Source organism: Macaca mulatta, chromosome 12 (genome assembly GCF_049350105.2).
Source record: "Macaca mulatta isolate MMU2019108-1 chromosome 12, T2T-MMU8v2.0, whole genome shotgun sequence".
In the NCBI taxonomy this organism is placed as follows: domain Eukaryota; kingdom Metazoa; phylum Chordata; class Mammalia; order Primates; family Cercopithecidae; genus Macaca; species Macaca mulatta.
The window spans coordinates 61,205,340-61,218,023 of record NC_133417.1 but is presented as its reverse complement, the minus strand read 5'-3'; the positions used below and the strand labels follow the sequence as shown (position 1 = coordinate 61,218,023).

General features: G+C 47.9%; 1 protein-coding gene across 4 annotated transcripts; it reads left to right on the top strand.

Annotated features, from left to right (window-relative positions):
- Positions 1 to 763: 763 nt before the first annotated feature.
- On the top strand, positions 764 to 9,000 carry NR4A2 (nuclear receptor subfamily 4 group A member 2). Of its 4 annotated transcripts, none has more exons than XR_013401772.1 (8): positions 764 to 1,005; positions 2,710 to 2,833; positions 3,517 to 4,204; positions 4,960 to 5,089; positions 5,475 to 5,638; positions 6,537 to 6,739; positions 7,246 to 7,303; positions 7,453 to 9,000. XR_013401772.1 is itself a non-coding variant. In XM_015110134.3 (8 exons), exons 3-8 carry the CDS (start codon positions 3,530 to 3,532, stop codon positions 7,707 to 7,709), a joined length of 1,608 nt encoding a protein of 535 aa, XP_014965620.1. In that variant the 5' UTR covers positions 764 to 1,005; positions 2,710 to 2,833; positions 3,517 to 3,529; the 3' UTR covers positions 7,710 to 9,000. The 4 variants fall into 4 exon arrangements, 2 of the variants coding, with proteins under 2 accessions (XP_014965620.1, NP_001253839.1); XR_001438584.3 differs by having other exon boundaries at positions 3,339 to 4,204; XM_015110134.3 differs by having other exon boundaries at positions 7,125 to 7,303.
- Positions 9,001 to 12,684: the final 3,684 nt, after the last annotated feature.

Below are 12,684 nucleotides of genomic sequence, written 5' to 3'. Positions count from 1 at the left end.
AACCCCACGCACCACGTCCTCCATCGAACGTGGGCACTGCGTGGAAATAAGGAAACACAGAAAAATAAGCCCTACCCCCACTCCCATTCCCTTTCAGATGGGAGTGTGGGAGTAGGGGGAAGAGGGAGAGAGAGAGAGAATGAGAATGAATATATGCCAGAAGAGGAGGCGGCCTAGGACAGGAAAAGGGAGTAAAAGGGGATGAACCGGGTAGGGAAATCCCACCCGAACTGCGTGAGCCCTCTGAGCGTCTCGTGTCATGGGACATCTGTACGCTCTTCCGCTAAGGGGGTGACGAAGGTGGGTGGGAGAGGTTAGGGCGCTGCAAGGCACATCCCATTCCGTGCAGCTCCAGGTGCGTGCTACCTGGCCCACGCCGGCCTTCCCTTCCGCCTGGGCTTTTGTTGCACCCTCCCCACATGTGAGCGGCCGAGCAGCTGCGAGGGCGCGGGGGCCTGGGGGAAAATGAAGTGTCGCGGCACTGCGGGCTGCGCAGACCTGGGAGAGGTCACACCTCTTTCGGAAAAAAAAAAAAAGAAAGAAAGAAAAGAAAACACCAAAAACCACCCAAGCTGGCTACCAAGGTGAACGCAGAGCGGTTCCCACCTTAAAATCTGCCCTGCTCGTGACGTCAGGTCGGAAATATACCAAAGCGAGCGCGGGCCAGGAGTCCAGGGAGCGCGGCGGCGCGGCGATTGGGCGGCGGGCCGCTGACGCGCGCTGACGCGCGGAGACTTTAGGTGCATGTTGGCAGCGGCAGCGCGAGCCACATAAACAAAGGCACATTGGCGGCCAGGGCCAGTCCGCCCGGCGGCTCGCGTACAGCTCCGCGGTCCCTTTTGCCTGTCCAGCCGGCCGCCTGTCCCTACTCCCTCCCTGCGTGAGGTGTCCGGGCTCCCTTCGCCCAGCTCGCCCACCCCTCCCCGACCCCGGCGCCCAGCCTCCCAGAGGGAACTGCACTTCGGCAGAGTTGAATGAATGAAGAGAGACGCGGAGAACTCCTAAGTGAGTAGATGCAGCCCTTGCAGTTCGCCTTCTTTTATGCTTCTTCCTTCTTTTGCACGTCTCTTCTTTCCACTTGTGTGGGATAGGTTCTTTGGAAGTGGGAGCCAGAGGCTTCTAGTGAGAGTGGGACCGAAGGATGGGGAGTGCGTGCGCGTAGTTACCGGGGGGCATTTGTTCGAACTCCGGCTTTGGCACTAGTGGGGAGTTGGCTCCCGACAGAGGCTTCCAGGCTCCTCATTGGTGGACGTGGAAGGGAGACTCCACAGTTTGGGAGCTGAGGACTAGCCCGCGGAAATGTGAGCAAAGTTTGCTGTTAGTGAGGAATTGATTGTGGCCTGTGAAGACGGAGACTCCAAGTTCTGTGTATACGAAGGAAGCTGCCCACAAACTGACAGGGAGAGAAAGTTCTTCAGTTTATGCGTTGCTTGGGAACTGTGTCTCCGCGGCTGGCCAGCGCGCGATGTTTCCCGGGTATTGTTGAGTAAGGGTGGTGTTGGTAGAGTGTCCTGTTACTAAGTTGTCTGAAATTTCTGGTTTTGACATATGCTGTCCTTGGGTTTGCGAATGTGTCGAGAGAGAGAGAGACAGAGAGAGAGAGAGAGAGAGAGAATATGAATATGTAAAGAGTACAGTTATGAAACTGTGGAGCTACCAGGGAGTTAATATCCAACACAGGAATATCTCTAAGGGCTGTGGAAGTCGAGTCTCCTTTCTGCTTTTTCTGGGTAATCACCCCCCGCCCCCACCCCCACCACCACTATGAAGCAAGATTGTGGGGGAGGGGAAATAATAGAGAGGATACTGGCTTTCTTTTTCATTAGTAATAAGATTGTCTGTGCGCTAGAATGCCTTCTAAGTGGGAACATCTGAAAATTACTAGGACACAAGAATGCCTTGTTCCAGAAAGGCAGATCGTGGAAGGCATTATGGGGAAGGTGTTCGTCTTGCTGTTCTGGGAAACACTTCTAATATTGGTGCCAATACCATATAAGCAGTATGTCCCCTCTCTGCAATTGACCTAAGATACTCCTGGAAAAGTAGGGTCCCCTCTTCCCACCTTGTGGCCATTAAAGATGCTGAAAGACAAGTTTTCTGGAAAAGTGAACATCAATTTGTCTGCAGCTCCAATCCCAGTGCTCTGTCAAGAGCACTTTAGAAATGCGGATGCTTCCACTCAAATTGCCTTCTCAGTCAAGGTCTTTCTAACATTTTATAAGGGGAAAGATTGTTTTCTCATTTTATATTCTTGACTTCTACTTTCTTCCCCTCTACCAAAAGAAAAGGCAATTTCACCACATGAAAAAAAAAAATGCAAGAGAAGGTTCCAATGCTGTATTTTCAGACTCTAGTCTTCATACTCAGGTCCTGAATTAACCTAAGATGGAAATGACCTCTCCACCTACACTGTAGCAAAGGGGCCAGTTCATTACATCATAAATGTTAAATGAGTTCATGGACTAACTTTCCTCTTGCAGGATCCTCTCTCTGCAAGGATTTACACAGTGCAATGGGTAGTATTTTCTGTTGTTTCAAGTCATTTCTTTTATACATTCATTTTAAGTGCTGTGTTTGGTAAAGGCTTCCCACTCACTTCCAATGAGATGAACAGGGAAGGCATGGAAGGGCCTGCCTGGTGAGTCTACATATGCCCAGTTGAATCTCTGTCAGGAAGATACCCTGAAGCTTCCTGTGTCTGTATTTCAGGGAGGAGATTGGACAGGCTGGACTCCCCATTGCTTTTCTAAAAATCTTGGAAACTTTGTCCTTCATTGAATTACGACACTGTCCACCTTTAATTTCCTCGAAAACGCCTGTAACTCGGCTGAAGGTTAGTGCAACTTCATTTATTTCCTTTACTCTCCGGAGTTCCCCAAACATCAAGAAACAGGACAAGGCGATCTTCTTGGCAAACCCTGTAACTTAAGATTTGCCCGACCCATCGCCTTGGGGAGCAACTTTCTCATTGTGAAATTCAACTTCATTTCTAGATGGTCATTTCTAGAAAGAGACTGCTGAATCTGAGCTTCAGAGAAGAGGCTCATCTGAGTGGGATTGACTGTAAAAAGGTGTGGGGGGTGGTATGGAGGAGATGTTTGGAAATACCTAGGAATGTGGACCCTCAGTAGCTTTTTAGCTCTGGGTCTTTATTTGGTCAGTCTTTCCACACCCTACACTGTTGTTCGGCAGCATTCTCCCTCTCCTGCCCTTCCTCTCGCGCCCCTACACGCTCTCTGACTGCCGCGGGCTGCCGGTGTAGCTCCAGGTGTACCCGAGCCCGGGAGGAAGTGTTCAGTTGACCAGGCTGAGTGTGTATCACCCTGTTTCATTTCCAGCCATGCCTTGTGTTCAGGCGCAGTATGGGTCCTCGCCTCAAGGAGCCAGCCCCGCTTCTCAGAGCTACAGTTACCACTCTTCGGGAGAATACAGCTCCGATTTCTTAACTCCAGAGTTTGTCAAGTTTAGCATGGACCTCACCAACACTGAAATCACTGCCACCACTTCTCTCCCCAGCTTCAGTACCTTTATGGACAACTACAGCACAGGCTACGACGTCAAGCCACCTTGCTTGTACCAAATGCCCCTGTCCGGACAGCAGTCCTCCATTAAGGTAGAAGACATTCAGATGCACAACTACCAGCAACACAGCCACCTGCCCCCCCAGTCTGAGGAGATGATGCCGCACTCCGGTTCGGTTTACTACAAGCCCTCCTCGCCCCCGACGCCCACCACCCCGGGCTTCCAGGTGCAGCACAGCCCCATGTGGGACGACCCGGGGTCTCTCCACAACTTCCACCAGAACTACGTGGCCACTACGCACATGATCGAGCAGAGGAAAACTCCAGTTTCCCGCCTCTCCCTCTTCTCCTTTAAGCAATCGCCCCCTGGCACCCCGGTGTCTAGTTGCCAGATGCGCTTCGACGGGCCCCTGCACGTCCCCATGAACCCGGAGCCCGCCAGCAGCCACCACGTGGTGGACGGGCAGACCTTTGCTGTACCCAACCCCATTCGCAAGCCCGCGTCCATGGGCTTCCCGGGCCTGCAGATCGGCCACGCGTCGCAGCTGCTTGACACGCAGGTGCCCTCGCCGCCGTCGCGGGGCTCCCCCTCCAACGAGGGGCTGTGCGCTGTGTGTGGGGACAACGCGGCCTGCCAACACTACGGCGTGCGCACCTGTGAGGGCTGCAAAGGCTTCTTTAAGGTGAGCAGTGGCTTGAGCGGAGTAGGCAGGTAGGGAGCCCCTAGTGCCCGGGACCCTGGAGTGTGCCTCCTGGGACTGCCCGGCTCTCCGGGGTCCACCGAAGCTACCCTGCAGGAGTCCACGGGCTGCGGCGGGGACTTCCGGGTGTCTGAGAAAGGGAAGCAGAAAGACTGGGAGGCCAGGGTCGCATCCCCCTCGCACTCAGCCGACCGGGCTGGCCCCCGCCCGAAGTTGCTGGAGCCGGAGTTGGAAGAGGGTCATTTGCATGTGCTAGGAGCTGTCTTCCCTGTTCAGAATGAAATTGGTTAGGACAGAGAACCGTGTCTGAGCTAACCAAGTGGAACAGAATTCCCTATGGTCAAATTAAGTGATCTCTTTATTTCGCCATCCTGATTGAATAATCTTATCATTTTAAATAGAGAAGGTCTCCAAGGAATGTAAATAATATGAATGCCCACGGATTTGTATTTACTGAGCGTCTCCTTCTCCTTCTCTTGGCATATAAAACACAGCAAGGAGCGGCAAGGTTAGCTCAAATGTTAACGCTATCAATTTTCTTCTGTTAAATGCCCTGGGGGAGGAAAAAGAAAAGAAAGAAAGAAAAGGAAGAGAAAAAAATAAAATGGAATTGTGTGTATGTGTTTGTTTGTGGGGAGGAATCGTAAACCCCAGCCACATATCGGAAATTTTCTCCGAGTTGCCTGATTTTCAAAAGAAGAAAAAATTTTTTTGGTCTATATTGTCTCCTTTTGCAGCGCACAGTGCAAAAAAATGCAAAATATGTGTGTTTAGCAAATAAAAACTGCCCAGTGGACAAGCGTCGCCGGAATCGCTGTCAGTACTGCCGATTTCAGAAGTGCCTGGCTGTTGGGATGGTCAAAGAAGGTAGGTAGCGGGGAGCTGCCGACCCTCCAGTTTGCGCCCTTAGGAAACCACTGCTCATACTCTAGCATCACGTTCCACTTCCCGGTGCTGGGGATCTCCGGTTCCCCCACAGTCTGGCCTTCAGGACCCCGCAGCTGCTTGCCCGGCTTCCCCTAGAGAAAGCCGCCAGGCCCTTCTCTCCTTAAACTATACGACCCATTTGGAGGAAGATATAAAATAACCCCGCATTTTTTAATGCTTCTCGTCCGTAAAGGCTTTACAAGCAGTGGGGCCCTGAGCCGCTCAGCCTGGTGCCCCGCGGCTGCGGCCTTCCCCCGGGAGGGACCGAGGCAGCAGCTGGGCCTGGGCTCGGAAAAGTGGCGCTAACAGGGCTCTTCCTTTGCAGTGGTTCGCACAGACAGTTTAAAAGGCCGGAGAGGTCGTTTGCCCTCGAAACCGAAGAGCCCACAGGAGCCCTCTCCCCCTTCGCCCCCGGTGAGTCTGATCAGTGCCCTCGTCAGGGCCCATGTCGACTCCAACCCGGCTATGACCAGCCTGGACTATTCCAGGGTAAGAAGCTGGTGGGGGGAAATCATGTGGATAAACCGACAGATGGGCAGGACCCCTCCCCACATCCACCATTAACCCTCAGATTCAATGGGGTAAAGAAGGCAAGCAAGACTATATGCCTCACAGCTCTGGCCAGGGATTGTAGCTTGGGGTCATAGACATGAGAACAGGGCAGAGGAAGGAGAAGAGGGACATGCCACAGGGTTTGAAGCTGTGTGAATTCCCACTACCCCACTACCCCTCCGCCCCTCCTCTTCCATATACCCCAGTGCCTCTATCATGAAATCCAGGGGCTGTACGAACTCCCCCCTCCCCGATCTACTTTATTCCCAGTCCTCCATAGAGGTAGATGCTTTAATCCTCATCCTTCCTGGCACTGTGCTGGGGAAGGATGTAGGGCCTGTCTGGGGGTCAGGGAAGGGAAGGAGAGGGTGTGAAGAATGGCAGTGAGGTGGGGGATCAAGTGGTCAGATCCTTTTTACTCCAGCTGTGAAAAATATGCGGGCTTTAATTGGAGGAAGTATGTTGAGCAAACGTGGTAGCGACTGCAATTTTATTAAGATTTGAAAAAGGATGTCTCAGCTCGAGGCCCACTCTGGGACTAGCATGAATACTAACGTGTCAATTGTTTTGTGGAGATAAGAGTGAACGTTTCCCAGGGCTGGATGGCACTGTATTTAGTCTGTATGGAAATGGTAATTTACATATTTAAAGCAGCGACCTCGTAGCACCATCCCTAATTGAATTAATTGCCCCGGAACATCTAATTTCCTTACTGGTCAGAGAGAGGTTTAATTGTTATAAAAACCTGGCTCCCCTACTAGAAACGGGGTTAGCAATTTCACGGGTTATATATTTTAGAGAACCTCATTAAGTGCTTTTTAAAATGAAATTCCAGTTCCAGGCGAACCCTGACTATCAGATGAGTGGAGATGACACCCAGCATATCCAGCAATTCTATGATCTCCTGACTGGCTCCATGGAGATCATCCGGGGCTGGGCGGAGAAGATCCCTGGCTTCGCAGACCTGCCCAAAGCCGACCAGGACCTGCTTTTTGAATCAGCTTTCTTAGAACTGTTTGTCCTTCGATTAGCATACAGGTAATGAGGGAGGGAGGAGACAATCCAGGGAGGCTGTGAGAGAAATCAAGAAAGGAAAAGAAAGGGATGAAGGGAAACCAGAGGGTGGGGTAGAGAAAAAGAATAGGAAATGAAAGTCGGAGAAAGGAAGAAAAAGAAAGAAAACAAAAAAAGACAAGGGAAGGAGCAAGCCCAGAAGCCTTGGATGAATGGAATGGAGGTGGGATAGGGGGCGTTCTTGATTGTTATGAAATTAAACCCTTTCAGGTCCACTGGTCTACATTTTATTAACTCTTCAGTAATTAGGTGCCTCTTAAATCCCTCATTTATTGCTCTTCAAGTAATTAGTTGTTTAGCTTTTCTCTCTCTCTTTTTCTCCCCTCTCTCTCTTTGGTATTAATTGCAGGTCCAACCCAGTGGAGGGTAAACTCATCTTTTGCAATGGGGTGGTCTTGCACAGGTTGCAATGCGTTCGTGGCTTTGGGGAATGGATTGATTCCATTGTTGAATTCTCCTCCAACTTGCAGAATATGAACATCGACATTTCTGCCTTCTCCTGCATTGCTGCCCTGGCTATGGTCACAGGTCAGTACTGCAGGTGCAGGGTGCTTCCCCTCCAGAACTGCCTAGCAGGATTTGTCCTGGCTTGCCCTTGTCACAGATTCTCCTTGGTTTTGCCAACTAGCTAACTGTCTTGTACATTCTTCTTTTGTTTCTGATTATATTTTCTTTAGAGAGACACGGGCTCAAGGAACCCAAGAGAGTGGAAGAACTGCAAAACAAGATTGTAAATTGTCTCAAAGACCATGTGACTTTCAACAATGGGGGGTTGAACCGCCCCAATTATTTGTCCAAACTGTTGGGGAAGCTCCCAGAACTTCGTACCCTTTGCACACAGGGGCTACAGCGCATTTTCTACCTGAAATTGGAAGACTTGGTGCCACCGCCAGCAATAATTGACAAACTTTTCCTGGACACTTTACCTTTCTAAGACCTCCTCCCAAGCACTTCAAAGGAACTGGAAAGATAACGGAAACTGTCCAGAGGGGGCAAGTCACATGGGCAGAGATAGCCCTGTGAGCTGTCTCAGCTCAAGCTGCCCCTCATTTCTGTAACCCTCCCCCAGCCCCCTTGATCCCTAAAGAAAACAAACAAACAAAAACTGTTGCTATTTCCTAACCTGCAGGCAGAACCTGAAAGGGCATTTTGGCTCCGGGGCATCCTGGATTTAGAACATGGACTACACACAATACAGTGGTATAAACTTTTTATTATCAGTTTAAAAATCAGTTTATTGTTCAGAAGAAAGGTTGATATACTGTATAATGGGAAATGTTTGGCCATGCTTGGTTGTTGCAGTTCAGACAAATGTAACACACACACACACACACACACACACACACACACCTTAAGGGGACCCACAAGTATTGCCCTTTAACAATACTTCAAAGTTTTCTGCTGTAAAGAAAGCTGTAATATATAGTAAAACTAAATGTTGCGTGGGTGGCATGAGTTGAAGAAGGCAAAGGCTTGTAAATTTACCCAATGCAGTTTGGCTTTTTAAATTATTTTGTGCCTATTTATGAATAAATATTACAAATTCTAAAAGATAAGTGTGTTTGCAAAAAAAATAAATAAATACATAAAAAGGGACAAGCATGTTGATTCTAGGTTGAAAATGTTATAGGCACTTGCTACTTCAGTAATGTCTATATTATATAAATAGTATTTCAGACACTATGTAGTCTGTTAGATTTTATAAAGATTGGTAGTTATCTGAGCTTAAACATTTTCTCAATTGTAAAATAGGTGGGCACAAGTATTACACATCAGAAAATCCTGACAAAAGGGACACATAGTGTTTGTAACACCGTCCAACATTCCTTGTTTGTAAGTGTTGTATGTACCGTTGATGTTGATAAAAAGAAAGTTTATATCTTGATTATTTTGTTGTCTAAAGCTAAACAAAACTTGCATGCAGCAGCTTTTGACTGTTTCCAGAGTGCTTATAATATACATAACTCCCTGGAAATTACTGAGCACTTTGAATTTTTTTATGTCTAAAATTGTCAGTTAATTTATTATTTTGTTTGAGTAAGAATTTTAATATTGCCATATTCTGTAGTATTTTTCTTTGTATATTTCTAGTATGGCACATGATATGAGTCACTGCCTTTTTTTCTATGGTGTATGACAGTTAGAGACGCTGATTTTTTTTCTGATAAATTCTTTCTTTGAGAAAGACAATTTTAATGTTTACAACAATAAACCATGTAAATGAACAGAATTTTGTCTTCTTTCTGGGTCAGGAAAAAATAATGACTGAATGGCAACATAACCTACACAGTTGGAGATTAATTTGGGATAGGTCACTTATTCAGTATCTGAATTTCAAACTGACAGCCTAAATCTATTCTGGCAAAAGAAATCAGGTGAACCAAAATAGTCATCCAGATAATTCAGTAAAATATTTTTTCTTAACTAGAATTTTCCAGTCTGGCGACCAATATTTTTAGAGTCAATTTAGAATATCTCAACTCTTCTGTTAACTTTGCAAGTAAGTGTAGCTTTCAGGAGAGATGTTCTGGAGACCCAAGAGCTTTTGAACTTGAACAAGGTCAGAGTCTTGTCAAGTACTTGTCTTGCACAGTGATTAGGAAGTATCTTTTTAAGACTCAAGAAGTCAACACGGGTTTGAGGAGTGTTGTACGTAATCTCCAATTTTCCAATTTCTCCATTTACAATTGTTGGGTCATGGAGAAAGGGCTAAGCAGTTCAGGCCCTTTGGGCCTTGGGTCACTTTGGCACAGAGCGGAACTCAGTAGAGGTATTTCTTACAACTCTTTATTTTCCTCATTCAGTGGATGGTGATGAGGTGCAATTTGTAGTTTTAGAACAGAATTTATCCCTTATAACTTTCTCAGGTACATGATAAAATATCTGTGTGTTGGATCCTGGGCCTAGTATAAGCAAGTTGTAACCAGGCCTCTCGGATTCCACCCAGCACCAACTTTCAAAAAAGAAACTGATGCTGTAGAATCTGCTTCCGCTCAGAACCCTTGTCCTTGGGCAGATGAGGGCCAACGAGTTTCGCCTTAGGGCAGCTGTGAATTCATAGTGAGGGTAAGGTGGGGATGGTCTCCTTCGCTGACCCTGGTGAATTACTGATGGCCTTGGGGGGGGTCACTGAAATTTACAAAGAGTGTTATTGTTTTTAAAATGCAGAGTTAGAACTGTAAATTGCCACGAGAGCGCTCAGGTTTTCTTTCGCTTGTTTCTCCTCTTTTTAAAAGACACGTTTTGCGGGTCAGCAAAAAGAGAGAATGCAGGTCTCGGTGGTAATATAAGGTTATTTTTACAAGATGCGTTTTTCTCCGGGTAACTGAGGGACAAATAGGGTGGCCACATAAGAGATTAAATAATAACGAAATGTTCAATTTCTTGACTTTCTTGAAAAGATGAGACTAGCCATATCATTTTATTTTCACATCTTATGCCCAAGTAAAGCTACAAAGCAGTAAGTAAAGAGAAAGAGAAAGGCTCTTTAGAAATGCTGGGAATCTGCAGAGCCTTCAGCACTCGTCTCCCAGGTGTCTGCAGCCCCGAGACAATGACATTCCGTCACACAATCCCCCAGAGTTGAACCCAGAAACGAACTCTGTGACTGGTTCTCCCTTAAGGAAGCGTCGGCGCATCACCCAAGGCCAAGGGGGAGTCGGGTAGTGCGCCTCCCGGGAATTTGGGGTCAGAGGAGGCAGGGAGGACGCTCCACCAGGTCCGCGTGCCGACTACACCGGCTCGCCGAACATTCCGTTGTGATTCCTAAATTGCACATTGGTTAGTGCCTTTTCTGTTTCACAGAGTCGCTGTCAAACTCGCGGCCGCGCACCGAGTTGCTCGGGTAAAGAGCGTCGCATGTATTGCCCCTGCATCTTTCCATATGCAGCTGAGGACTTTTCTTGTCCTAATGTTTCTAGGAGTAAAGTGAGAAGAAGCAACAGACACGCTGCATTGCCAAAAGCCAGACGTTGCATGACCTTCTTCAGAAAGAGATTAAACTTTATAATGAGGGCTTCATACCGCCCTCGTCTACCCACGTCCTCTTAAGCATTTCAGTTATTGTGCATCGTTCCAGCAATGGAAAATACATGATCATTGTTCCGAAGACATGACCATACAGTTCTCAGCTCTGAGGGAAGGTCTAATTTTAAGACTTTGCTATCTAGCCCCATTTTGAGTTTATGGATAGATGCCCTTAATTCAAACCTCGAGTGAGCAGTGAGCAGCGGTGTCGCCTGCTCCTTCCTGAGGTCTGCCTTTCTGCCGTACAGGGGACGGTCACAATTTCTCTGGGTGCCCTGCTGGCCTTCCGCTGTGGATGGGTGGATGAGAGAGAGAGAGAGAGAAAGAGAGAGAGAGAGAGAGAGAGAGAGAGAGAGAGAGAGAGAGTATTTGGGGTACTGATTGTCACAAGAGAGATATGTACGGCCCAGGGAGCCCATGGTGCCCTGCAGTGACAGCGGCACCCAACGACCTTATCTTGTGTATTTCTTTCTGGCACTGGACTCCATTCTTAGATAGTTTAGGTGCCTCCTCCCCTAAAAAATACCGGTCATAAGTCTTACGGGCCACTGGTTCTCTGCATGCAAGGAGCACAACAAGGAGATATAGATATTCTTGCAAACTCAAGAATGTCATTTGAAGGTTCAATTTCACTTTGCCTTGAGAATCTCTTGGCTTTCTCGGTGTCAGTGCGGCAACGAGAATATCAAATTATCTAATTGTATTTTAAACCTAGGCGTCGGCATTGCAGAAATGTTTCCAAGATACAAACAGGTCTGTGAGGGAAAAGTTTAATTTCATTGCAATATTTTGATCATAGAGTCTTCCAGTACAGGATACATTTCCATCTCGCCAGGTCCTATACAGGAGAGTGACACCAGAGCACTTCTAGGCATCGCGCGTGTTGCGCATCTTCGAGCCACCAGCTCCCCGCCTCGCTTTGTACGCTCGTCCGTTTCCTTTTGTATCCGCCGCGTGGCAGCGCAGAGGTGGCTGCCGAGAGTAAAGGCTGGGGGGCTCCCCGTCTGGGCCTCGCCTTTCTCTGTGGAAGAGGCGCTTGTCTCAAGTCCTGACGCTGTCAAATCGAGGTCAAAAATGGAGACAGGTTCCCTCAAGGTGGAACGGGAAAGGAGAGTATCTATTCTTGGAGATTTTTAAAGTTTTTTTCAGTACCATTTTGACTATTGAATAGAGGTCTGGGAGTGAGTTTCTCATACATTCTTCTCCAAAGGAGGTTGTAAGGTCCCCTCCCCACTTGTCCCCGCTGTCAGAATAGGAACGCTTGCATCGTGGGCGCACCCCGGAATTTCTCAGGATTCCAAGCTTCCCAGGCAACTACGGGTCGGGACTGACTCAATTTCGGAGTCTGATGGAGGAGGAAGAGGGTTTGGGGTCTCAGCCGACGCCCAGTTAACCCTTCTTCCCCATAGGGCTCAGCCAAGACTTAAAAAAAAAGCGCACCCAATTCCAAGTCTTCGGGAAAGGTTCTGCTTAGATTGGTGCATCCGACAGAACCCGAGCAATCACGTTTCGCACCCCTGCATTTATTGTGTTCAGTCGATACTGGCTGACTTTGCTGGTAAAGCAAGATACGAATTCCAAATAGGTCATCACTTTTTAGTAATTCGTTTTTAATAATAAAATAAACATATGGAAATCCCCATTTTACTTTTAAATTTTGCTAGAAACCAAAATATTGCACATAACTATTTAGGATGGCAAGACTGTCATTTAAAGTCACTTTCCTTTAGTGTGTTCCCTGAGACCATTAGGGGCGACAGCTGGGGCCGCAAGAAAGATCTTTCCTCCGACTTTGACTTTGCCTTTCCTTAGGAAAAGTCCAGCTTCCGTCGGAGGGCGCCTGGTGGAGCGGTCCTGGCGCGGGAAAGCAGGGCCCCACCCCA